The 26,729-nt window shown below is 50.2% G+C and overlaps 1 protein-coding gene and 1 long non-coding RNA gene across 2 annotated transcripts in view; both read left to right on the forward strand.

The window, feature by feature from the left end:
* Nucleotides 1–10,706, forward strand: part of SLC28A1 (solute carrier family 28 member 1) — a 28,149-nt gene extending 17,443 nt beyond the window's left edge. The window contains exons 11-17 of the mRNA XM_025049982.1: nt 2,245–2,375; nt 3,360–3,528; nt 3,655–3,852; nt 6,804–6,885; nt 7,644–7,742; nt 7,876–7,987; nt 8,255–10,706. Coding sequence (XP_024905750.1) covers nt 2,245–2,375; nt 3,360–3,528; nt 3,655–3,852; nt 6,804–6,885; nt 7,644–7,742; nt 7,876–7,987; nt 8,255–8,327 — 864 coding nt within the window. The 3' untranslated portion in view covers nt 8,328–10,706. The remainder of the gene's footprint in view (nt 1–2,244; nt 2,376–3,359; nt 3,529–3,654; nt 3,853–6,803; nt 6,886–7,643; nt 7,743–7,875; nt 7,988–8,254) is intronic.
* A 4,582-nt stretch (nt 10,707–15,288) lies between these two features.
* On the forward strand, nt 15,289–19,876 carry LOC112483900. The gene is made up of 3 exons (XR_003047816.1): nt 15,289–15,402; nt 17,206–17,326; nt 19,765–19,876. It is a non-coding gene; the product is annotated as an uncharacterized LOC112483900 (long non-coding RNA).
* The last annotated feature ends 6,853 nt before the right edge of the window (nt 19,877–26,729 follow it).

The raw sequence follows: 26,729 nt of genomic DNA on the forward strand, positions 1-26,729 counted from the left end.
ACCAGGTGCCTGGAGGTGGGCCGGGGGATGTTGTGGCTTTGGGGGACCATGGGGAGGCTTTGTGCACGCTGACCCCATGGCCCAGGGAGCCCTGCCTGTGCAGGACTTGGCCCTTTCCAAGATGAGAGAGACATGACTGGCTTACAGTGTCCAGGAATGGGACAACTGTCAGGCATGTTTCCTGCTGGGACTCAAATTAACAAACCAGAGGTAACCTCCAAGCTGGAGGAAGCATACTGGCTGCTGGAGGGAAGATTCTAGGATTCCAGGTGTGGCACTGTCCCTACTGGAGATGGGCAGCTGAGGAGGCCAGTGAAGTTCCAAAGCCCAGCCCAGAACCTAGGATTCCAGGTGTGGCACTGTCCCTATTGGAGATGGGCAGCTGAGGAGGAGGCCAGTGAAGTTCCAAAGCCCAGCCCAGAAGTCCAGAGAGGATACCTGCCCTGAGGCTGGCTTCTTCCCACAGGACCAGGGTCTGCACATCCAGTGCCTGTGACAGGGGCAGAGGAGGTCGTGCTGGTGCTAGTTCATGTCTTAAGGGGTTTTTGTTTACCATTGAAAAGAAACCAGTGGGGTTTAAAAGAAGAAGAAGGACATTACATGAGTTTCAGAGCCTTAGAGAGTCGCCCAGGCCTGTCTTCAGTGGCAGTTCCAGGTACTTCCGTGGCCCTGGGCCTGGGCTTTTATTGGCCTGAGTATAAACTTAAACTTACCCCCCTCCTTTTTATCCTTTTTATTTAAAATTGAAGAACTACAGTTGATTTATTACACAATTTAAGGAGAATAATTCTATTTTATATCTCTGTTTATAAAAGCAAAATATATCTTTGAAATATACAAAAAAGCAGAAAGAAAAGAAAATCAGCCCTGGCCCCATTAGTCAGGGATGGACAATCAGTTGACATTTTGGTGTATTTCTTTCTGATCTTCTTGTTATGCATAATTTTGGAGTTTTTTTGTTTTTTGTTTTTTTTCATTGTCGTGGTTATGTTTTACATGCAGTTTTGTGGGCATCTCCCTCCATTATTGCAAAACTGTGGTGACCATCCTTTCCTATGGCAACTTGACAATGCTTAGCCATTTCTCCAGTGCTAGATGTTTGGGTTAGTTCTGATTTTCCCATTTAGTAAATATCATAGTGGTAAAAAAGTGTCCCATCTATCTCTGTGGAGGAGAACAGAGAAGCAGAGGTTTGGGACAACAGTCAGGATAAAAATCTAGGAAGGAATAATGCTGGGGTCAGGTGGCTCCATTTTGTTGGGAAGGGCCTCTGAGCATAGCTCCAGGACATGGCAGAACCCAGGGCCACAGGATGGCTGTTGCAGGGGGTAAATTTCCTGAGAAAGAACTCTCTGGCCACAGGAGTGGGTGTGATGGGCTGCTTTGACGCCATGCGTTCCCTGTTACAGTGAGTATGTGAGGAGAGATCCTGTAGAGGGAAGACATTCCTACACCACGAGGTCAAATTGGGTCACCTCTTGAGTCCACCCCAACTCTCAGGTTCCATGAGCTTTCTCTGAAACCATCACAAACCCCTCAGCCAGTGGCGAACCAGCCGTCTGGTTAGTGGTCAAAGGGAGACAGCCTGGAAGAGAAGGAAGAAACTTGAACTTGGAGCCAAAAGACATAATGTGTTCTAATGCCTTGGCCAAGTCACATTTAATTGTCTGATGTCTCAGTCTCCTTGTCTGTAAAATGAGATAATAAAAAGGGTCAACTACAGTTGACCCTTGAACAGGTTGAGTTTGAACTGCATGGGTCTACTTATATGTCGATTTTTTCAGTAATTTTCAAATATATTTTCTCTTATGATTTTCTTAATAACATTTTCTTTAGCTGACTTTATTATAAGAATACAGTATATAATACATATGCAAAATATGCGTTAATTGACTATGCTATCAGTAAGGCAACAATAGGCTGTTAGTAGTTAGGGTTTTGGGGAGTCAAAAGTTAGACTCAGTCTTTTGACTACCCGAGGGTTGGCGTTCCAAACCCGTGTTGTTCAAGGGTCAAGTGTACTCATCCTGCCTCACTTACAGAAGTACTGGGGACAATATGAGGTTCTGTACGTTGTAGCCTGCAATCCTCTACACATCAAGCTGTCATTATCAATAGCGATGGCAGTAGTGCTGATGATGACGACATACCACTGGGGCCAAATACAATGGCCCCTGCTGCCCTGGGCTGCACTCCTGGGCTCTGGCACGTCCCATGACTGTCTCTCCATACTCACTTTTGCAGATTGATGCTGCCTCCTTGATTGCTGCGTCTGTGATGGCCGCCCCTTGTGCTTTGGCCCTCTCCAAGCTAGTCTACCCAGAGGTGGAGGAGTCTAAGTTCAGGAGTGTGGAAGGAGTGAAACTGAGCTGTGGGTGAGCACAGCAGGAGGGCCCGCAGAGGGACGAGTGGTGGTGGTGGACGGTGGGGACAGGAGCAGAGTGGGAGCAGCAGTGGGTCCCTTTTTGTCTGCCCTTCCACCAAGCCCAGGCCCACCTCTCCACTGCCCTTGTTATGGTTTTGTTTACAAAAACACGGATTCCAGTTTTTACATCTTAATTTCCAGCCTTGGAACTAGCCAGAAACAGTGGACTGCTCAAGGCATGGGACAGTGGCCTGGTGCGTGTGTAGTGAGGACAGTCATGAAAAGGCTCCGTGTCACCTTCTCTACATGCCTTGAGCTCAGACCATCAATGTGTCAATCACATATTGACATATTGAGCGCCATTGTGGATTTCACTCACCTCCCAATATCTCTTCATCATAGTCTTAACAGCAGTCCTGTAACATTTAATCCTTTAAAAATGTTGAAAAAGGCACCACTTTTGACAAGTGTTCTTGGGGTAGTGAATGTGGTGGTGAGGTCAGGCCCATCTCCAACTTCCTGAAGGCCCAGAGCAGCGCCGTCCTGTGGAAATATGTGATACATATCTGTAATTTAAAAATTTCTAGTACCATCTTTAAAATAGTAAAAAGAAAGAGGTGATTTTGATAAAATATTTTACTTAACCCAATACATCCAAAATGTTATATTGTCATGTAATCAATATAAAAATGATTAATAAGCTATTTTACATTTTTTGTACTAAACTAAAAAAATCTAGTGTGTATTTTATACTTACAACATATCTCAGTTCTGAGCAGTCTCCTTTCAAGTGCTCAAAAGCCACGCGTGGCTAATGGTCCCTATCTTGGACAGCTGTGTGCTAGAAGTCTGAGTCCTATCCTGGTGCTGGGACCAGCCCCTTTCTCTCAGGGAGAAAACAAGGACCCTCGGCTTCTTCTCTGACCCTATAAGATGGAGGGCTCTGTTGTTTGTGGGGATAGGCCAATAAGGTGGCTCTTGATCCCAACAACAGAGATGCTCAGAACCTCTTAGAAGCCACCAGCAGTGGGGCTGCCGTCTCTGTGAGGATCATAGCCAACATTGCAGCCAACCTGATTGCCTTCCTGGCTGTGCTAGCCTTTATCAACGCTGCTCTTTCCTGGCTGGGGGCCATGGTGGACGTTCAGGGACTCAGCTTCCAGGTATAGTTTTGGTTGCCGCATTTGCTCTGTGGAGGGGGCGGTCTCCAGATGGTGGGTGGTGGTTGGATATCCAAGAGACCCCAGGCCAGCCCAGATCCCAGCAGCTCCTTTTGCCTTATGCCTCAGGTCATCTGCTCCTATGCCCTTCGGCCTCTGGCCTTCTTGATGGGTGTGGCCTGGGAGGACTGCCCAGTGGTGGCTGAGCTGCTGGGGATCAAGCTGTTTCTGAATGAGTTTGTGGCCTATCAGGAGCTCTCCCAGTACAAGCAGCGCCGCCTTGCGGGGGTTGAGGAGTGGATTGGCGCCAAGAAGCAGTGGATCTCCGTGAGTATCCCGGTCCCCTCCCTGAGGCAGGGGCATGACACAGATGCTCTTCTGGCTCTCTGCCTTTGCTGAGACACACTGAAGTAGCCCTCAACCCCCGACATCCTACTGCTGTAGGCAAGAAGATGGCTTCAGGCTTCACTGCCATCACCTTGAGATCTCTTAGAAGGCTGATGAGTGGGGAAGGAGCCTTGTTGGAGATATCTGAGATCTAGCTGTAGGTGGGCCTCCATCCTGTGTGGCTTTGGGACAGCCGCTGCTCCTTGCCTCTCCTGTTGAAAAGCCCTATTGGATTCTGGGAAAAATTCCTATTGGAAAACTGGTGTAGCATCTGCCACGTCCACCCCAAAGGAATAGATGTGAGTGTCCAGTGAGCTGGAAGTGAAGAAGGGAGACCTCACCACTACATCACCATCAGTACACTGCATTCAGTTCAGGGATCGGCTCTTTCTATTATCTTTTGTAAAAGAATGAAAGCTCTATGTAAAATCATTGGGAATGAAAAAATTACCCATCTCACCATCCCGAAATAACAGCTGTTGTTGCCTTATACATTTTTTCTATACTTTTTAAGAGAATTCACATAGCTGTCACTATAGCATTCATACTCTATTGTCGCCAGCTTTTCTCCCACCTACTATTACAACGTAAGCATCATTTCGATATCTGTTTCCTCATATATTTAACCAATTCCCTGCTGTCAGGCCATTCAGATTAATTTCAGTGTTTGGCAATTGTATATGATGCTTAAAGGAATAGCTTCATGCACAGAACTTTTTCCTTCTCACAGATCGCTCCCTCAGGAGCTTTCCCAGATGTGGGATGACTGAATCACATGCCACGAGTCCCCATGTGATTGCTGCCAGTAACTTTCCCAAAGGGTTGTAGCAACTGAAATGGCCCTGGGCTGTGCCTGTGAGCGTTGATTTCACCATACACTGAACAGTATTGAGTGGCCTCTTTAAAAAAAAAAAATGCTATTTGAACAGGCAAATAATGCCTCATTGCTTTAATTTGCATTTCTTGGGTTACTAGGAACTTTTAACATGATATATTTTTTTCTCGTCTTTTTTTTTTTGTTAAGGAATGTACTCTAGTGTTTTTAAAAAAAGGTTTGTATGGCGTAAAAAGCACTGGTTTTCCCTCTCTCCTCATCCTCATCTCCAGTCTCACTCTCTCCTCTGGAGATGATGGATGGTACATTCCTTCAGGACATTTTTTTTTTTTTTAATGAACTTCATTCCTTCAGCAAGTATTTGTTGAGACCGCTAAAGTGCCAGGGATAAAAAGGGAAATTACACAGACATAGTCCTTGGGATCATGAAAATGAAAGACAGATACAAAACACAAGAAAGCAAAAGAATAAAAAATAAAATTACCACAATTCATGGTAAGTTCTCTGAAGGAAACAAGGAGAAACAGAGAAGGGGTTTTCCTTGACTGATCTGGTCAGATAAGGCCTTCTCGCAGTGTGGCATTTAAGCTAAGTCTTGGAGGGAGGTAAAGGGGCCAGGAGAAGCTGGGAAGAGCATTCTAGGCAAAGAGGCACGTGCCAAGATCCTGAGGTTGAAAAGCACTTGTTTGGAGAAACTGAGAGTCAAGAAGTGCAATTAGAGAAGGTGGTAACCAGTCGTAAAAGAGAGTGGCCCAGGCCAGGCGTCTTAGGAAGTTACTGAAGATTTGACATGTCACGTTCCTCGGGCTGCTGTATGGAGGGTGCTTGTAGGGGAGCCAGCAAGATGCAGGCGCCTTAATATTTTTTTTGTCAATTTGCATAAACTCTTTATGTTAAAGGCATTAATCCTTTTCTGTTATATGTGTTTCTACACATATTTTTCCTAGTCTTTTTCCCCCCTTTATTTTGTGTTTATTTTGTATTCAGGGATTTTTCTTAAAACGAATTTTATACCAATCTTTTCCTTTATGGATATCATAGAAAGTTATCTCTATTCCAGAAATCTAGTAAGTGTTAAATTCCTGAAATAATGTAGTGAAGTGTTTAAACGTATGAGTTTTGTGGTCAGAGTTGAGTTCAGATGTGACACAGCTGCCTTCCTGCTCTGCGAACTTTCTCAGTTACCTGACCTCTTTGAGCCTCAGTTGGCTTCTCTCCAGAATGGGTTACAGTACTACCTTATAGGTATAATAATCACTATCCTATGTTTTCTATTATTTGTTTAAAATGTTAATTTTTATCTGCATCTTTGATTTAGAATTAATTTTTTTATGTGGTGTGAGGTATGGGTCTAAGCCAATTTTTTTCTTACAAATTGTTCCATTTTGACTCTTAACACTTTTTTCTGAGAAATTAAACATTCACAGCAAAAGAGAAGGAGAATTATTTTGCTTGAACACATACTGTACACCTGATACTTCCCATACATGGTAAAAATCCTTAAGACAGCCCTTCCAGGCTAGAGCTATCATCCCCACATTCCAGATGGAGAAGCCGAAACATAAAGAGGCTGTTGATTTGCTCAACCTGATTATAGGTGGGGACAAGCCTGGAACCCAAGTTGGTTGGGCTCCAAGTCCCTCACTGTCTTCACCAGGCCACACTCCACCCTCCACCTTCAGCATGACAGGAGCCAGAGGGCTCTCAGCCCAAGAGGTTCACAGTAGACAGATGGCAAGATGGCAGAGGGCTGGGATAGGGCCACCCACGCGAGTGCCCCCTGGGTCCAGAGCTTGGTAGGACTGAGAAAGCCTGAATCATGCCCAGAAAGGCTGGAAATGAAGCTAAGCAGATTGAAGAGCTCTGTGTTTGAGGTGGTGCAGCTTGAACGGACTTAGAGGTAGGTGGCAAGGCCAGGGCGGGGGCAGCACTGAACACTTCCAAGGTCAAAGACACAGAGCAAGTGGGTGACATTAAGGCCAGGGAGCTGGGTGGTGTCCGGTGCTCCCGTCCCATCTGAGGGGACCCCCTCCTCACCTGTCTTCTGTATTTTCAGGTCAGAGCAGAGGTCCTCACGACATATGCCCTCTGTGGATTTGCCAACTTCAGCTCCATTGGAATCATGCTGGGAGGCCTGAGTGAGTCCTGGAGGGGCCTCCCCAGAGTGCTGGAGAATTAGGGACCTAGATTCCAGTCCTGGCTATGAAACGCCTGCCCGGAGATCAGTTCCCCCATTGGTGTCAGGTGGGGCCTGAGCAAGATGGCCATGGAGGCTTCTCCCAGCCCAGGAATTCCGTAATTTCTTTGTTGTTTGGGCTGAGGGACAGGGCAGGCCGGGCCTGGCTCAGGATGTGGGGAGGCATGAGAGGTACGGTGCTTTCCTGTCCCCTGAGGCTCTGGCCTACAAGTTCCTGCACCCACTGTGGACAGGCATGGCAGAGGGTGGGGGGGTCCCTAGGGAGGAAGGCTCCGCCCAGCTCTCAGCTCTTTACAAAACCATTTCCACTCCTCACACTCCCCCTGTCTGGGGTGTAGTCATCCCATTTTACAGAGCAGGAAACTGAGTCTTGGAGAAATGAAGTGATGGCCCAAGTCACTCGGCTAGCAAGTGGCCGAGCCTGTATTTAATCCCAGACTGTATTTAATCCCTGACTCCAGGCTCACGTTCTTTTCATATGTCTGCCACTTATGGTGTATGGGGAGGTGTGGAGTGCTACCTATAGGCCCAAGTCAAGCCAAGGAGGACTCCCGCCCTCAGCCAGTGGTCAGGAGGACAGCGTCCATCCCTCTGGCCACCCAGGAGAAGAAGGGGCGTCAGCAGAGACAGCCAGAGGTGCAGAGCCTGGGCAGAGAGGCCTGTGGTGTCCTGGCCCTGAGCTCTTCTGTACCCTTGCAGCTTCCATGGCCCCCCAGCGGAGGAGCGACTTCTCCCAGATTGTGCTCCGGGCACTCTGCACAGGTGCCTGTGTGTCCTTGGTGAACGCCTGTGTGGCAGGTCAGTCCCTGCCTGGCTGAGACCTGGCTTTGCAGCTGGCCCCAGGGCAGGGCTGGGGGCTGGGGCTCTGGCCCCTGGAAGTCCCGGGGACAGGAAAAAAGGTGCCCTGCTCACCGCTGCTTTCCCTGCGTAGGGATCCTCTACGTGCCCGGGGGCACCCAGGTCAACTGCACAATGCTCCTGAACACCACCCTCAGCGCCAGCAGCTTTGAGGTGTACCGGTGCTGCCGAGAGGCCTTCCAGAGGTGAGGGCCTGGGCTGAGGGCTACGGGGCACTGAGTGACGATGCAGAAGGCCCAGGTGCCTGGGGGATGCCTTGGGCACCAGGATGAGAGGTAGAAATATCTTGGCTGTGACTGATGTGGCCGGGAGGAGGAAGTGGGGTTTGAGAACCAAACTTGGGGAGAAAGGGCCGAACAGAGACATGGAGCAACTTCCCCCGGGTTGCACAGGCTTTAGAGGCCGGCGGAGCCCGTCCTGCGGCTCAGACTGCAGCCTTTCCTTTTCCTCAGCACCAGCCCAGAGTTCAGCCCACAGGCCCTGGATAACTGCTGCCGGCTCTACAACCACACCATCTGTGCATAGTGCGGACAGCATGCCTTTGTGCCTCTGGGGGCTGTTCTTTCCCAAGGGGCAGCTGTCCCTACCTTTCCTTCTCCGGGCCTCTCCTCTGGGAAGCCACAGGGCTTAGACCCACCACAGTCACACAGCGGGAGGATTGGCGGGGCAAGCGGGTGGAGACTGAGTGGCTGTGTAAGTGAAGGGTGCCCCGACTCCTCACCCACTTCCTGCTCCCCCATTTCCTGCCTCCCATGTGAGTCCTCAGGGTCCCTTCTGCCTCCTTCTCTCTCCCCTTCACATCCACTAGCACCCTGGTCTTCTCCAGCCCCCGTCGTGGGTCTCTCCCAGCACCCTTCCCTTCCTGTATGGCCCCTCCCCCTGGCACTTTGGCCCCTCCTTCTCTCCTCTCTGGGCACTTGAGTCTTGCTGGGGCTTACCCCTGCCCCCTGCCCGAGGTTTGTCCTAGAGACCCACTCCTTTACTTTCAGAGATTACTCCACTGCCTTCCCCCACGGCACTTCCCAAACTGGTGTCCTGTGGAACACTGTCCCACGATGTGTGTCCAGAAGCTTCCATTTTTCTCTAGGGTTGGGGAACACTGGGCTAAATAAAGTTAGACAGTTTGGGTCTTTCTTCCTCCCTCCTTGCCCCCTCTCCCTGTTCCTATGAACTTGTCAGAGCTCGTTGTGGATATCATAGGAGACGTTTTCCAAATTTATTTGAATAGAAGAACCTTTTTGATGGAAGCATCTTTTAGTTGAAGAGTCCATGGAGCACAATTTGGGAAATATAGGTTAATGTTTAAACTACTTCACATAATTCTACTGCTCACAAATGTTTACATAGCACCATGTGCCAGACACTGCTCTCAGTGCTTCATACATTCTAACTCAATCTTTACAACAACCCTATGAAGGCAGGTACTATTATTATTCTTAGCTGAGGCCCAGAGAGGTTAAGTAACTTGCCCAAAGTGACTCAGCTGGGGGGATGAAGAAGCAGGATTTGAACCCCGACCATCTAGTTCCGTAAGCCGTGGTGTTTAATGTCTTCGCTGGGCTGCTTCCAGTCAAGGAGCTCGGTCGTGTGCTTTCCCTCAGCTCCTTCCCTGCCCCTTCTCCCACCCCGACACCTCTGACCAGCAGGCCAGGCTTCTGATGTGTTTGTTCTCCCAGCCCCTGAGCCTTCATCTCTGGACTTCGGTCACCCAGCACACCCCCTCCTTCTCCCTTTGTCTGTGCTGCTTCTATCTCAATTCTTAGGTCCCCGGTAGCTTTGATTACAATGACGTGCACTGTACCTGTCCCTGTGGTCCCTGGGCCCCTGTACCCACACCCCCTCTGTCAGGTCAGACTTCCCAGGTGGGAGCCTGCACTGGCTGAGGCAGAGGGAATATGAGGCTCGTCAGCACTGACCCTGCTCGGTTCCAGTCAGCCAGGTGCTGCTTCTGCTCTGTCACGGACTTTGGTTCTACTGGCACTAGTCTTTCTCCTTGAAACCTCTGCAGGCTGCTTTGGGGTTCCTGTCCTTAGGGCCCGAGTCCTTCCCCTTAGCTGTGCAGAGTGGAGTCTTGGCCTAATTGTCATACCCCATGGCCAGGCCCTTGCCGTGTTCTCTGCAGCTTCCCACTCAGCCCCTATCCCTGCCCCAGCTTCCCTTGGGCTTCACAGGATGTCCTGCTGATACGGACGACACAACCGTCTCCCAGCATCGGACCCTGGGCCCCTCCCCAGCCTCTCTGCTGGGTCAGGAGCTGCCTAAGGGCCCCCTTCCCGGCTTCCCTGGCCTCCCTGTTCACTCAGCACATGGCCAGTCTCATTCCCTGAAGACCGTGAGCCCCAAGGAGACAGGGCTCACGGTGCTCCAGTCTTCCTCTCAGCACTCAGCACGGCGTTGGGCCCGTGAAGCGTGCTGGAGGGAACGTGCGTGGAATTGAGTCGCACCTTCTCTCAGAGCCACCAGTGTGTACACCACTGCAGGAGAGTAAATGTACTGCGGTGTGACTTATGTCCCCCCAAAAGATATGCCCACGTCCCAACCCCTGATCCCTGCGACCGACTTCATCTGGAAATAGGGTCTTAGAGAAGTAGTTAAGTGTCTCAACATGAGATTGTCCTGAGTGCAGCTCTTTGTGAGAAAGGAGAGGGCAGTTTGAGGCACACGGGCAGAGACACGGAATGAAGGCCATGGAAAGATGGAGACACAGATGGGAGTCATCAGCTGCAAATGGGCCCCCCCGTGGCGACAAGCCCAGCCCGGCTGGAGCTACCAGAAGCTGGAAGAGACGCAGAAGGAGTCAGAGGGAGTGTCCTACAGATTGTGGACCTCTGGTCTTCAGAACTGTGAGAGAATAAATTTCTATTGTTTGAAGCTCCCACGTTTGTGGTAATTTGTTATGGCAGCTCTGAGAAATTAATACAGGTATCTTGAATGGGATCCTGGAATGGAAAAATAACATTAAGGGAAAATTAATGAAATCCAAATAAAGTATGGAGTTTCGTGGATAACACTGGGTCATTAGCTGTGAGAATGCACCATAGAAGTAATGTGAGGTGTGAACGTTAGAGGAAATGGCGTGGGATGCGTGGGAACTGTGTATTATTTGTACAGCCTATTTGAAAGTCTAAAACTATTCTAAAATTTGAAGGTTTATTTTAAAACTGCATGGAAGAAAACCGTCTTGACACAGGTGCAAGGTAACTTATATTTTAGCCTGTGGGTGGCTTTGTCCTAGACAAGGCGTGTCTCAGTGGACAACCCACCAAGGCCTGTGAGTTGCCCAGTGGGCTGCAGCTACTCCCTTGCCCCAGCTTCTTCCCATGGCCCTGCTGTCACCTCTGCCATCCTCAGACTTTAATTCAAGCCCACACCTTCAGCTGAATATAAACTAGTCCTGACTTCTTTACAACCACATAAAAAACATCATCTGCTTGGAATTATTTTTGAGCCAGAATTAGTGAGCCCTGAGTTTGGACAGGACCCTAACCATCATTTTGAGGGTATCTGCCCCTTCACTTTTCTGAGAATTTTTACACCCACAGCATGGATGTCTCTGTCCCTAAGCTTTTATGTTTGAATCATGGGGCTTCACCCGCATGACCGTCGCTGACTGAACCAGGACTGAACTCCTGACTCAGGGAAAGCCAAACCCAGTCTTGCCGATGGCCTTTCAGATTCTTAGGAAAGAATTTGAACCAAAAACAAACAAACAAAAAACCAAAAGGAAAAAACAACAACAACAAAAAACCCAGAACCAGAGGTGGGAGCTGAGTCACCATAGTGGGGCTGGCCCGGAGCTGGTCGCATTCTCACTCTTCCTGCAGCCGAGTCGCTCAGCTTTTCCTTGGATTCATCGAGAGCTGAATTCTCTCCAGAAATCCTAGGAACCTGAGCTACTGTGTGAAGGTCCCCCTTACTTTGTAACCAAAAGGATCCTGCCTAAGATAGCCACATTGTTAAGCCATTCAGAACAAGTCCCAGCTTGTGTGTATCTTTATTGTTCTTTTTTTGTTTACCAAAGTAATGCTTGCTCATGGTATTTTTTTTTTTTTTAAGTCAAGTCTTATCAAAACCTTATAGAAATGTTCTAATCTGTTTTCCACATTGACCATGGAGGCTTCCCTTCTCTGAGCAGGAAACCCTTTGTTCTTCCCTTTGTCTCTCACATAGTACATAATAGTTTCAAAATTTATCCCAGACCTGATTCTTCGTTGTTCTGCATTCGTGTGCAGACAGTGCATGAGTCATGAGGAAGTCCAAGATTGAAGCCAGAGCACTGAGTGATAAATGTGATCTCATGGGTGTAACTCAAATGACGGGATGGGACTAAAGACGGACATAGCCTCGGGAGGGCATTGAAAAGAGGCAGACCGATGAGGAGAGAAGAGTGTTAAGAAGCTACGTGCCTGCTTCGGAAATCCTCAAAGCCAAGGACTTCCGCGTCGAGGGTGAATCGTGAGGAGGAGCGGCCCCTCAGGGAGATAACAGGAGACGGTCCTGGCCCACGTCCCAGAGGACATCAGAGATAGGCTATGGCAGGAAAGGGGAAGGTGGGACCTTGTCTCTTGGGACTCCTTCTTACCAACCAACAGGAGTGCAGCAAGGTCCGCACTTGCCTGGGTGGCGCTCTCCATGCCCAGACGTGGAGGGGGATTGCCGCTCCGACCAAGTCCTGACCAAGATGTGGAATGGTGAAGTGGAGCGGTCACACCGACATAGACTTTGTGGCTGGGAGTGAGGGCAGGCCGACACAGCAGGCACTCCACACCCGAGGATAAAGACGCTCAGGAAAGAGCCTGGGAGGAGAGTCAGCTCTGGAATGGAACTCTGGTTCTGCTGCGGCAAAATATCCCAAATGAGGAAGCGAAGGCAGAGGCGACAAAAGAAATCGACATAGTTATAAATGAATGTAGGAACCTGGTTTAGAAGCTCAGAATTTTGAAATAATAGGCACCAAAATCTGACTGAAGGACACGGACGCTCAGGAAGAGCCTGGGAGGAGAGTCAGCTCTGGAATGGAACTCTGGTTCTGCTGCGGCAAAATATCCCAAATGAGGAAGCGAAGGCAGAGGCGACAAAAGAAATCGACATAGTTATAAATGAATGTAGGAACCTGGTTTAGAAGCTCAGAATTTTGAAATAACAGGCACCAAAATCTGACTGAAGGACACGTGACTTAGTGTAGGAAAGAACCGATTGTCCTGCAATAGTCAGTCATTCCCCCTTTTTTCCTTTAGTAATAGCTAATATAGTCTAGTTGGGCAAACGGCCTCCTAGCAAGGACTGTCTCCCAGCCTTCCTTGCAGCTGGGTGTGCCCATGTGACCAAGGTCCAGTCAGTAGAGTGTGAGCAGAAGTCAAATAGGCAGCCTTTAGATCATGTCCTCGGAGAAGAGGTCAGCAGACTTTTTCTCAAAGAGCCAGAAAGTAAATGTTTTAGGTTTTTTTGGCCATATTATCTCTGTTGCAGCCACTCAACTTAGACAATACTAAAGCAAATGAGAGTGGCTATGTTACAGCAAAACAGTATACAAAAACAGGTGGCCAGCCCACAGGCTGCAGTTTGCTGACTCTTGCCTTAGATGAAGGGGCTCATCCTCCATGTCCCCCGGTCCATCTCACAGTCCTGCTCCATGCCCATTGGAATACAAATGAGAAGGCGAGCCCTCGTAACCATGGAGACAAAGGCAAGACCCTAGGGATGCAGCCACGACTTCGAAGGAGCCTGGGCCCTGATGTCTTTGTAGAGCAAGACTGTCATGACAGTGAGACCTCGTGAGAGAGGAGTAATGTCTGTCTCGTTTATGTCATTCTTTGGGATCTCTGGTACACACACGCTCCTAGTGGACAAGAAGAGCAAGACAGGACATCTTTGCTTCTTTCCTGCGGGGTTCCTGATGGACAAGTGGAAAATAAGGTAGTCTTCACCAGGTGCCCATCACCTGGTTCTCTGCATCCCTGGCTCTCTGGTTTATTCCACGGGAGCCCTACACAGGGCCACTCCCTCCGGCAAAGTCCACATCTGAACTACAGCGCCCATCGGCCACCAAGACCTAAGAGAGGAAAGGGAGTCCCGATACCCATGTGAGGAGGCATGGAGAGAGAGCCAGGTAGCCCAGCTGCAACGTTTTCCAATTTAGCCTCATGACAGGAGGGCACCAGAAAGAGAAAGAAAGGAGGGGTAAGAGAGGGTCTCCTATGGGCTCCACATCTCAGGCTCCTGGAAGCAGGAAATGGAAAAGAGGTTGATCTACTGCACCTAACCTGCTACCGTGGCCCAGCCGATGGTGTGGATGCTCACCATTTAGATCTGTGTTCCCTCCTTGCAGTGAACAGCAAGATGGAACTGGAAGAACATCACTCCCCATTCCTCAACCAACTCCATCCACCCAATCTGCTAAGCGTTGCAAATTATGTTCAGAACAAAAAAAGAACAGAGAACGGATAATCCCACAAGGACTGTTTGGAACAGATTTCAAAGCCTAACACAGGTTATGTTGCTCTCTAACTTCTCTCTGTTCGCCTTTCGTATCTTTTCAAGGTGGGACTCCTTACTTCTTTTCTGCAAAGTAAGACAGGCCGTAAGTGACAGGTCAGAGCTGTTCACAGGACTGGGAATGCTGCAAACCCTCCTAGATGTCGGTAAAAACCTCGCGTCCGGTGACTGCATGTGCTTAAACCAAGACAGAAGAGTCTGCTGAGGCTCGAGAAGCTGCAGTGTGGCTGCTTCTGTCACCCAGCTCCAACTGATAGAGGACACATTTTCCCCCAAGCAAAATGTTTTCTGTTTTTCTTTAAAAGGCATGTAGGGATGGGATGGCAAACTCACTTTACAAACTAAAGATTGCTTTTATCTCCTGGAACTTACTTTCTCAACAAGATCCTTTTCTACTTATAGAGATACCACTTGCTTATATTCTAACTAAACTGGGATACCCACTCTTGGCACCTACAGTGTAAGAGGGCTTTCTACCCCAAGGCTGCCATGTTGTGAGGAAGTCCAAGCCATGCGGAGGGGTAACAAACAGGCACCGAGTCAACCTTCCAAACTGAGCCCAGCCTTCAAATCATCCTGGGCAAAATGCTAGAGATGAGTAAAGAAGCCTCCAGGTGGTTCCAGCTCCTCGCCATTCTAGTCTTCCCAGCTGAGGCTTCAAACATCAAGGGACAGAGACAAGCCATGCCCGTGGTACCCCATCCAATAGATGGTGGTTGTGTGATGCGACAAGGTTTGGGATGGTTTATTACAAGCAGCGGGTACCTGGAACAGCTCTGGAGCAGGCATCAGAGATGTCTGGTTGTGGAGCATTTGGAAGAAGAGAAAGATGAAACTGAGAATTGTCTTGTATCAATAAAACAGCAAAGTAATGTTTCTTCCCAACAGGGGAACAGTTGCAAAAATGCCGACAGCTTCAGGCTGCAGTCTCCCTTCCTCCACCAGGTGGGGTGGATGCACTGGCCACTGCCTCCGGGCCATTCCCCACGGCGCGGCGGTGAGAACAGTGAGAACGGGTCCCCTGATGTCGCAGTACTATGGATGGCCCCACCCCAACTTGGCTCTCCGGCTCCCAGGCTGCAGAGGGCAGAGCCTCTGAAGAAAGGTAGGTCCTGAAAACAAAATCCCCTGGCGGATCTGCCACCCCACTGCAGGAACCACGCTCCCTGCAGTGGGAACCCCTTCACTGCAGACCCTGTGCTGCATCCTGGAAGGAGAAGGAAGAAAGGGGGGGTCTTCGAGGGCAGTAAGGAGGGAGAAGGACAGACTTTCACCCCAGAAGGGAAAGGGCTAGAGTGTAATTAGGGCCAGAAAGTGAGGAGAGGTCCCATGCCCTGATTCTAGGCAGTGTCCAGGAGGTGACAGGGCCTTGGAGGGAATGGCATCCAGCTACACTCAGGAAGGGTGGACCCTAGGCACAGAGCTCACACCCCAACCCCATAATCCCCACATCCCAAGGGGCTCAAAATCAGCAAGGCTCTCCGAGGCCAGAGGAGACACAAGGCTGGGACGGTGAATAGTCTTACAGTTACTGTTGTGACCAAAGAGGCCATTTTGAGGCCTCAGTACTGCCTGAGACTCTGGGATCTTGAAAAAGCTTCGAGATTGGAGCAAGGCAGCTCAATGACATGCCTGAGATTGAATCTCTTGCCAGTTCAGTGGGATAGTGGCTTGGAGTCAGATTTAGATTAAATTAGAAGAAAAATGAAGAAATATGCCAAACCACTACAGCTTTGCAATCCCTCAGGCAGACCATAACCACACTGCTCACTCCCATCTACCAGCAAGCAAGTGGCGACTTACACAGGAAGTTCTCTGTGACCTGGAGTCAGGGTTTTATATACTCCCTCCTCACCGGGTTAGATGCCCACCAGTTGTGTACAGGGATCTGTCAGGGAACTCCCAAATCCTCCATCCCGAGGTCTTGCTAGAACGGGCTGTCAGGGTGATCTCCGACCAGAGTTGATGGGGAAGCAGGGCGCAGTTCTAGAAGGGGGGAGGACAGTGCCCACTGGTGAGCATATGGCATGGGGCAGGCCATCCTTTCACAAAGAGGCCCATCACCCATATGACAGCAGTGGGCAAGACTGGCTCATCTTCAACTCCGGTGTGAGCAGGCAGGGGTCCGGCTGCATTCCCAGCCTCTATTAGCCAGGGCACACCCGTCCACCGCATCATGGGATTGAACTGCGACAAGAGCTGGACAGTAGCCAAGCTGTGCGAGGGCCCCTAGGTGTTTAAGAGGCAGTTAGCCCACTTGGTGCTTTCAGACAAAATGTCAGCTGCTCATCATGGCTCACGAGTAGGGTGTGATCCAAGCCCTGATGACCTCGTTATCTCCAGCCACTTCCCAGCGCTGTCCCACCCCATCCCAGCTCCAACCTCACTGAGCTGCTTCTAATCCCTTGAAAGAGTCGTGTTCTCTCCTGCCTCGTGGCTCTTCCATGCACTACTCCATATACTGGAACACTCCCTTCTGTCACTTAGTCCGTCTTACTTATCCCTCAGGACCCAACATGGTCGTCTTCTCTAGGAAGTCCCCTCAACGGCCAACTCTGCATTGAGAGTCTGCTCTAGGCCCCCCAGAGCACCCTGATTTCCTGTCTCAGACCTTGATGTGCCCCTTATCCAGGATTGTTTGTCCCGTGGGTTAGTGCGTAAGCTCTCGGACACAGACGCTGTCCATTTTGTTTATCGTGGTATCTGCAGCACCTCATGTCTGATGAGGGAGGAGGGAAAGGAAAGGACGAGAAGGTCATTGCCCCTCTTTGCCTTCCCCAAAGTCTTGTGACTTCCTTGCCTGGAAGCTCTTCCATAAGGAAACCCAACACCTGGCCTAGCTGACACCTTGGTCGGGGTTAAGGAAGGTGCGTCTCCAGAACCCACAGTGTCTTCTGTCTGGCTTCAGGACAGGCTGCGGCGAGGACACAGGGGATGGCTGGCAGCTGCGTTGCCGAGAGGAAATTTCAACTGTAGCCACACAGAAAAATAGAGGTCACAGCTGAGTGGAAAGACTGCATCGGTGTGAGGTGAGATGAAAGAACATATTGTAGGACGTCCAAAAAGTGTCCTTCAGGGAGGGTCCATGCTCTTCTGGGGTGACCAACTCATCAGGTTTGCCTGAGACTCTCCTGGTTTTAAAACTCAAAGTCCCGTGTCCTGGGAGATCTCTCAGTCCTGGACACACCAGGAGAGCTGGTTGCTTCTCTTTCTCCATGTGACTATGAGAGAAGCCAGCTTGGAACCATGAGATGGGTACCACGTGCTGGGGATGTCAAGGCTAAGCTTCTAGAATGGCACTGGCACAGTGACTTCAAGTGGCTCAAGTTGCCCTGAGTCGGGATCCCCTGAGCTGGGATCTCTGATGATGCCCTTTAGGCTTTGTTTACCAGACAGAAAAATAAGCTTCTGCATTGTTTAAGCTTCTGGTTTTTTTTTTGTTTTTTTTTTTTTGTTTTTTTTTGAGTTTTCTGCCACAGCAGCTCTACCTAATCCTAACAATACAGGACGAGAGCCTGGACGGGTGCTGGGGTGTTGGAGGCCAGCTCCGTTATGCTGCCAGTCGTACATGTGGAGGGGTTAGTCCCGGAAACGTCCAGTATCTTCTATAGAGGACCTCAGGGGCCGCCCCGGGAGCGAGGGGCTGACCTTATGATGGAGTTTCTACCTCACCTCGCCAAAGGCGTCAGGGCTTCCTGCTCTCGTTTCCTTTGACAAAATGGTTCCTTTCCCAAAAAGCTGTTTGAAAGCCTTCCGTTTTTAAAGGGATGGTGATGGCCTGGCGAGCTGTCCCACTCTGGCCCTCCCCCTCCTGGCTGTTTAGCCACTTCTCACCCCCATACGTATGAACGGCACAGAATCCATTCAGACAGACGTGATAATGAATCAAAAAGAAAAAGGAGGTCGAATCCTAGAAAATGTTGCATAAGCCTAAACCTCAGGAGAGACCAGGCACCAGGTGGTGAGGCTGGCAGTGGCCCTGAGGGGACTTGCTGCTACAGGTACCTCTCCAGGGGCCACCTGGGGAAGGAAACCTCCTCCTGGGGGTGTTACATCACACCCCAGGTGGCCTTTGTTTCTAACAAAGCACTGCCGTTCCTGGAAATACTGGCCTCAGGTGCACCTGTGCCACCCAGGAGCTGTCCGGGTGTGTGGGTGAGACTGAGTGGGCTGTCGGGCCAGGGATGAGGGCTCATGGGGTTACGTACAGATGCACATTTCATGAACCTGGGGGCCAGGAGTTCCCTTCTTGCCCCACTGTTGGCTGGTTTGGAGGTGCCAGCAGAGCCCTGTGCTGGAGGAATAATGGGGACCAAGATGCCCAGGGCAAATAGCATAGAACAGGGGGTTTCTGAAGGCACACAAGCAAGCAGAGCTGGGCCAGCTCTCCCAGCCCAACCCTCGAAGTGAGGGCCTTGCTGTATCTCACTTCCTGACCGTGCCTCAGTTTCCTCTTCTGCAGCATGAGGAAACAGGAAAGCCTCCTTCATGAGCGCTATGAGGGTGGGGTGCAAAAACTCAGTCCCAGACCTGGTTCGGTGTGGCCGGGCTGGTAGTTGAGGCCTAGCCCTTCTCACAGTGTCGCAGTCCAGCTGTCAGTCAGGGCTGCAGTCCTTTGAAGGCCTGACGGGGGCTGGCGGGTTCACTCCCAAGATGGCTCACTCGCAGGGCTGTTGGCAGGAGGCCTCAGCTCCTCTCCACATGGGCCTCTCCCTAGAGCTGCGTGAGTATCTTCACCATATGGCAGCTGTCTTCCCTAGCGATCCAAGGGAGAGAACCAGCTGGAAGCCACAGTGACTTTTATGGCTAGCCTTGAAATTGCACACTGTCATTTCTGCAGTTCCCTAGTGTTTATACAGGCCAGCCCTGTTTAATGCTGGAGGGACTATACCAGGGCATGAGTACCGGGACGTGGAGATCACTAGGGCTATCTTCAAGGCTGGCACCACAGTGACCTGTCCTGGAACACCTGCTCTCTAACTTCTTGTTAGAGAAGATATTGTGTTACCTATTGATATTGCATTGCTTGTAGCCCGAAGCATCCTGATCCCTTCCCGAAAGTCCCTTTTTGGCTTAAGGTGGCCAGAGTTGATTCTGTGACTTACAGTTGAAGCCCTTGACTGACACCACAGAGTAAGCCTAGCCTGTCAGCCTTGTTTAGGGCAGAGGGAAAAGGGGCGGGCCGTTGGGCGCAGGCACCCTCTGTGACTCTTGCTCCGAGCCTCACAAGTCTGGCTGGGCTTTCTGGGCTCCAAGAACAAGTGCTGTGAGGGGAGAGAAAGCCTACTTTAGCATGCCTAAGTGGTCCTGGTGAGTTAAAAATAAAAACAGGAAGAAAAACGCTTACTGTAATGACATGACTAGTTCTGTCCTGGCCAAGTCTCTGTGGGGGGACGGAACCCTTCTCCTTCTTGCTCTCCTGTCCAAGAGTCCCTGCTTAACTTTGGGACTGGACTCCTTCCCGCAGAAATCCCAGGCTCTGTCCCTTGGATGGCCAGCAACCAGAAGAATCTCTCAGCTGCCACCGGGGTCCAGGACACCACCGAATTGACACAAGCCTGCTCTCCTCCCAAAGGTAGGCCAGAAAATTCTATTCACTGAGTTCTCTGCCGCCTTCCTGTGGGCACTGGTGAGCTTTCACATTTCAGAAGAAGGAGGTACCTTTCTGAACTCACCCTTCTGATCTCCTGGCTCGGCTGTAGCTGGGAGCACATAGTCGGGAGGCCCACTGAAGCCGGCAGTGTTCTGCTGGGCGCAAGGGCACACATCCACAGGGGCAGGCTGCAGGGTGGGAAATGGTCTGGGGTTGCCTTCATCCAACCCCCAACTCTCCTTCAACCCAGGGACGTGTGGGTGAGTGGGAAAAAGAATCATTTCTTAGCAACAAGAGCTGTTTAGCACTGATCTCCACCACTGTGCGAAGGGCGTGGGCAAAGAAAGGGGTGTGCTGGGAGAGAATGCAGCAGACAGGGGGCCTGGCTCCGCCATACGCGTACGCTGAGGCCTTGGACACTCCCCCTCTCGCCCAGCCTTGGTTTTCACAAAATGTTGGTTTTCATAAAGGACGGGTGGCCTGCTAGGTAAGGTGGAATGCTTTTGGCTGCAGATAACAGAAGACCTAACTAAAAAGAGCTTAAACAACAGAAATTTATTACACCACATAACAAGTTCATATGTTGGGTGGTTCCTGAGTTTAATTCAACAGCTTTGTCATTACACTTGAGGCAGTGATGATGCTGGTTCTTTCCATTTTCCCACTCTGCATCCTTGCTTTGTTGTGGTGGTCTCAGCCGAACCTGCAGTACCTCTGAGGTATGCCTCTGAGGTATTACCCAGGGATCAGGAAGCTGCCATATATACCCCAGGAGCCCACACACCTCATTGCTGAGCTGCTGGAGGTGCCGCCCCCCATGTCCATCTTACAGTACTGCTGCCACTAACTCAACTACAGCCCCTGCCACTGATGCTGCCAGAGTCCGAGTGGCTTTTCTCTTCTGCTGCCTTCTAACTTCTAAAGTGCCTCCACTGGCCGAGCCCTCTAGAAACCCGCTGGCCAGAGCAGTGAGATGGAAGAGAAAGGACTGAGCTCTCAACTGATGCCATGTAGAACAGAACATAAAAGATGAAGGTCAACAGCATAGATTTCAGAGTCAGGGAGGCCTGGGCTTGTGTCCTTACTTTGTGACCTTGAACCAGTCACCTCCCTTGTGTGAGCTTTAGTTTATTCATTTGTAAAATAGGAGTGACAGCACACCTATCCCGGAGTGCTGTTGCGAAGGCTCAAGAGAAAATTCTTACAAAGAGCTTCCAGCACAGCAGCCAGCAGCTTAGAAGGGGCTCAGCTCCTGAGCATACCCTGCTCCTTCCTCTCCCTTCAGGACCTTTGTACTCTGTACTCTCTCTTACCTCTGCCCGGAACATTCTGTCCCGTATTGCTTATCTCACTGGCTCTGACTCATCCTCCTAGTCCAGCTAGGACAGTTTTGGTTGCAAGAGACCGAAAACTAGACCCAAAGAGGCTTAAGCAAAAGCAGACATTCTTGGTTGTTGAAGCTGAAACGTCCAAGCAGAGTTCTGACTTCAGGTATGGCTTGATCAGGGGCTCAACCAGTGACACCGACGCTTGTTCACTCTGGATTGGCTCTTGCTTCCATCTCTAAATTAATTTCTGTGGCCAGGGAAGCGGCACAGGCTAAACGTGCCACCCAGGTAATTGGAGCTGATACTAGGGGTGACTATGATCTCCCAGAGGACAATTGGGTACAGTCATAAGAAGGATGAATGGGTGCTGGACGTGAGAAACAGCTCTCTACTCCTGTGCCAGTTCAGGAACAACTTCCTGGAGCTCACTGTCCACAATTAAGTCATTTCATACTGTGATACACACTCCGAGCTCCTTGTACGTCACAGCACTCGTCAGCTTATAATTATAGTCTTGTGAAGTTGAATGATGCCCGTCTCCCGCCCCAGGTTATGAGTGCCAGGGGCTATTTTTGTCGTTGTATCCTCAGTGGCCAGCCTACTGCCTACACACACTAGACACTTAGAACAGTCCATGGTGAAGGGATGACTCTGGGGCCCTGGTCATGAGGAGCCCCAGCCTGCTATGCTGACTTTTTTTCCAGCTGCACTGCTACTTAGCTCAGACTCTAATCCCTTCAAAGTCTTCTCCCTTCTGCAAGCAAGTTTGGGGACACTTACACAGGGCACACGCCTCAGAGTAGAGAATGACAATTTTCCCAGGGGACCTGAGTGGCCTGAGACCCAGAACTTTGGGCCGGTGATTTCAGGCCAGTAGAAGTGACCTGATGAATCAAGAGAGAAGCCAGAGGAGACAAAGGTCACTTTGGATTAAGGGCTTTAAGAGGAATGATTCACGATCATTGCGGCAGACGTTTAAAAAGCTCGCATACTTTTGGTGACCAGAGTGCCGCTTTGCATTTTGCCCACATTTGTCCTGGGAATGAAACAGCCCTCAGCTGCTCTGGGCTTTATCATATTTCACTTTCCGCTTCTCATGCATCGGTAATGTTTGGCTCCTCAGTTTCCTATATGTAACACACTCTTGCCAAAGCTGACCTTCGTGGAAGCCATTGCACTGTAGAGGAGTCGGGTTTTGCTGTCAGATAGGCACAGTTTGCAACCTGGTTCTGCCATCCGTATCCTGTGTGACCTAGGTCAAGTTACTTAACCTCTCTGAGCTTCTACTTCCTCTCTGGTAAAGCGAGGATAATAATGCCAACCTCACAGGTCTTTGGGGGGATTTAGATAGGGACATTTCTATGCAGTGTGAGCTCCAGGTTTTGCCTCAGGTTTGGCAGGATGGTGGAACGAGTGGGAAGAGACACGTGTGCTGTTTGAGGGAGGAAAATGGGGAAGCCACAGGGCTCTGTTCTCTCTTAGTTCTGCCCAGAAGTGGCTGCGAGTCTGAGTGCTCAAGAGAAACTCTGCGGACAGAAGCTGGAAGGGCTCATTGCCCAGATATAAGCCCTGCAAGACACAGGGCACGGTGCAGCTTTAGGGCCTGCAGACAGTGTGAGATGTCATGTGTGTGCGTGTGTATGTGTGCCAGGGAGGAGATCACGAAGGAGGTGCAGGGTGACCGACCAGGCCAGTTTGCCTGGGACTGAGGGGTTCCCGGAATGCAGGACTCTCAGAGTTAAAACCAGGAGAGTGCTGGGCAGAACAGAGACACAGCTGGCTACCCTGTAAGTATGCCTTTTCCCACTTGTGCCTGGACCCCAGAGGACTTCAGCACCCTGAGGACACCAGGGCCTCAGCCTTCACAGCACCAAGAGTCAGTGCTCGGGGCCCAGCGACAGGGCAGTGATGGGGTGATCTCACTCCCTTACCTTAGACACACCCTCAGACACTCCCAGAAGTAATTGGGTGAAGCTTTGTTGAGGGGCTGGAGACCTGCATTAGTAGAGGAAGGAAAAGCCTGCAAAACGTGGGTTTTGACGACGGCGGAACCCCCAGTAAGGCCCAAGGAAACATGGCTTCTATACAAGGGCCAACCCGGTGCCTGGCACTTGGTATGACTTTGTCATTGAATTTTCTGTCGCAGATAGTCTATAGTACTATTTTTCTCCTTTGAATTTGGACACTTTAGAGAAATCTATCATCTTGATAACTTTGGACTTGATTTTAGATATCTTGGGCATAATGCTGTGTTACCTGCTATGAATGATACATTTTATCTCCAGTTCCATTATCTGTCCTCTGATTTCTAAGTCACATCTCATTGCCTTTTCGGAACATCTAGACAATGCTGATAATAGCAGCAATGGGGCTGGCCCTACGTCTTATCTCTGATTCTATTAGTTAGGATCCTGTCAAGTGGCTCTTGGTCTTCGGAAACTCTTTAGAAATAGACCTCTTGAGTCCCAGCCCTGGGGAGTGTTCTAGCGCTTCACTATTAAATACATAGAAAGCTCTTGGCTGGAAATACGCTTCATCATATTAAAGAAGCATCTTTCTATTTTTAAGAGTCTTTATAAAGGATGAGTGTTGGGTTTTATCAAAGCCTGCATCAGCCCGGGTTCCACAACACCTCAGTGTCTTTGTCTATAAAATGGGGGTAGGGGGAGAGGATTGAGGGGGTGCTAGTAACCACTCCCTGGGACTGTCATGAGGAATAGTGAGCTCACATACATGAAGTGTTTAGGAGTGAGCCTAACATAGTCAGGCCGGCAGATGTCATCGCTGTCACAGGTCCCATCTCAGGGCTGTCTTGACACACTGCTCTCCTTCTCCAGGCCAGGAGACCTTGTGTTCCTCCTTTGCTTCTACCGTCAAGAAGGGGTGGCCAACAGAGATTCTGCCCCCACAAGCCAAACACTCTTTTCAGGTGGCATTTGGCTGAGAGCCACAGGTTGGGCAGTTGTGAGGCCAGATGGTTTGGGATGAGTCTCCAAGGGAAGGGCCAAGAGTTGGAGGACATCGGGGGTCTGGCTCTGCCCCATCCAGCTGTGTGACCTCAGCACTGTTGGGAGGGGAGAAGCCTGAGATGCAGGAGTTAATAAGGTCATTTTGAAGAAGGAAGTCCTCACTGGGTTGTGGGTCCGAGCTCCAGGCGAACCACAAATACCAAGGTCTGCAGCCAGATAGAGTAGAGAAATGCAGCTCGCCTGAATTCTGGAAGAAGGAGTGTCCTAGGGCCTTACTCCTCTACCAGGGTGGCCTCTAGGGGGCGCTGCTCCCGCCTTACAGTTCTGGCCTAAGGGTGCTCACCCAGACCCTCCCTTATCTGAGAAAGGCTGGATCTTTCAAACACACTTCACTAAAGGCTTGGGAACAGCAGGAGAAATAAAGATCCGGAGGTCTGTGAATTTGGAGAAAATGATCAACAAAGGCGTTGCATCTGGGGCTGGCTGAATCCCCCTTATCTAGGGACAGAGGGAGGTGCCCAGGGTGTTCTCAATACCTCAGCCGGGCTCTCTTCATGTTTCCATTTCCTCTCAACCCTTCTGGAGCTGGGGCGGGGCGGACGGGCACATAGTTTTGACAGGCAATTCAAATTTTAGGAGTCCACCCTTCAGAACATCACTGATGTTCACTGCAGCCCTGTTTGTGATATTAAAATAGCGTGCACAGGGTCTGTGTGTGTGCGTGCGTGTGTGTGCACACGCGTGAGCATACGATATGTTTAACATAGAAACAGGTCTGGAAGGTCTGGAAGCATTTGGTCCAAACTGTTAACAATAGTTACCTCTACGGAAGGAAGGGAGTGGGGAAGGAAGAGAGACTTTCCTTTGCCTCTGCTCCCTTTATATACTTCTGCTTAGTTTTCTTTTTCTTTGCTATTTTTCAGCACATATTCATGTTTAAATTACAGAATGTGTAATTTTAAAATGACACTTTAAAAAAAAAAATCACATCTTACAAAGTTTTGAAAGAGGAATGAACCTGATGAAGTCTGATGCCATAGGCTGGTCATTGCATTTCCCCAGCAGAAGTGATGTGGAATAGGCCCGGGAGAAGGTGGTGAGCTAAGGTGCTGGGGCTCAGTAGTTATTCTAGGCGTTTGACATCAGTTAGCCCATTTAATCCCTGTGAGGTAGAGATTGTTAATCCTAGATTTACAAGGAGAAAAACCGCTCAGAGAAGACGAATGGCAGGGCTGGGAGTCAGACCTCAGGATGCGGGCGCTCTCCCACTCGCAGCTGTGTCCAGCCCAGTTCAGTGAGAAGGCAAGGGAGGCGTAGAAAACGGTGCTAGCGGCTTAGTCTCTGAGTGCTGACTCCTAGGTAGAGGAGGAAGTAAAGCCGGGAGGGGGAAGGGCTGTATAAAGGATCAGCTTAGGTGGAAGAGATGTGGAATCAGAAGAGGTTTGGATTTTAGATGAGCAAAGCTGTGTGGGACCGCACATTTTCGTGTTTTTAGTGAACTGGGGAGGTGAGCTGTGAGGGCTGAGGAGTCTCCTGGGAATTGACTGGGGTAGCAGTGGGGCTGGGACCAGGGTGGTGTCTGTCCCTTGGTTTGACTCCTTTCACAGCCCCATTTACCTCATGCCTGAGTCCTAGAAGTAAGAACTGCAGCTGACATTCAGCTACAACTCTGAGCCTTGTCGGGCTCAGGCATTTGTGCTTGGGGGTCCCCATGTCCAGGAGGAATGGATCGGGGACTGTGTTCTGTGTGCCACAGAGCTTTGAGGTGCACACATGACGGGCGTGATGGAGTGTCCCCGCAGCAAGACCAGGATTGTTTGAGAGCCCCTGAGACGTCTCCAAACAGCAGGATTCCGCATCAGGGCCCAGGAGTCCTGGGTGAGCTGCTGGGTGACACACAGGTTGCTTTTGTCAGTGTGAGTTCTTTTGTTTCTATGGTCTCAGAGGCCTGGAGAGAATGGTTTCACAGGGTAGAGGTGTTCAGGGACCTCCTGAAGGTACAGGTTTTGGCCAGGGAAGGAGGGACGGGGTGGCATTGATTTCAGGTGCTTGAAGCTGAGATGGGCTGCCTGTGACCTCCTGGAGTGTCCCAGGCTGAGTTTCAGGGTGTGAAAAAAGTGTGCAAACCCTAGAAGCAGGCAGATGACTTCTACCTTTCCTGTTTGCTCCTGCATCATTCTTAGCCTTAAGTGTCTAAGTCTAGGGCCCTCAAATTGCAGAGCTGAAAACCAGTCAATGCTGCTGCTATCCAGCAGCTCTCTGGGAACTGAGAGGGTTTAAGTGACCAGCTCAGGATGGCTCCGAGTTTGTGAAAAAAGTGTGCAAACCCTAGAAGCAGGCAGATGACTTCTACCTTTCCTGTTTGCTCCTGCATCATTCTTAGCCTTAAGTGTCTAAGTCTAGGGCCCTCAAATTGCAGAGCTGAAAACCAGTCAATGCTGCTGCTATCCAGCAGCTCTCTGGGAACTGAGAGGGTTTAAGTGACCAGCTCAGGATGGCTCAGGGCAGCCCAGGGGGCCAGTGAGGGGGGTTGGGGGAGGGA

The sequence above is a fragment of the Pteropus alecto genome, unplaced genomic scaffold, assembly GCF_000325575.1.
Source record: "Pteropus alecto unplaced genomic scaffold, ASM32557v1 scaffold60, whole genome shotgun sequence".
In the NCBI taxonomy this organism is placed as follows: Eukaryota; Metazoa; Chordata; class Mammalia; order Chiroptera; family Pteropodidae; genus Pteropus; species Pteropus alecto.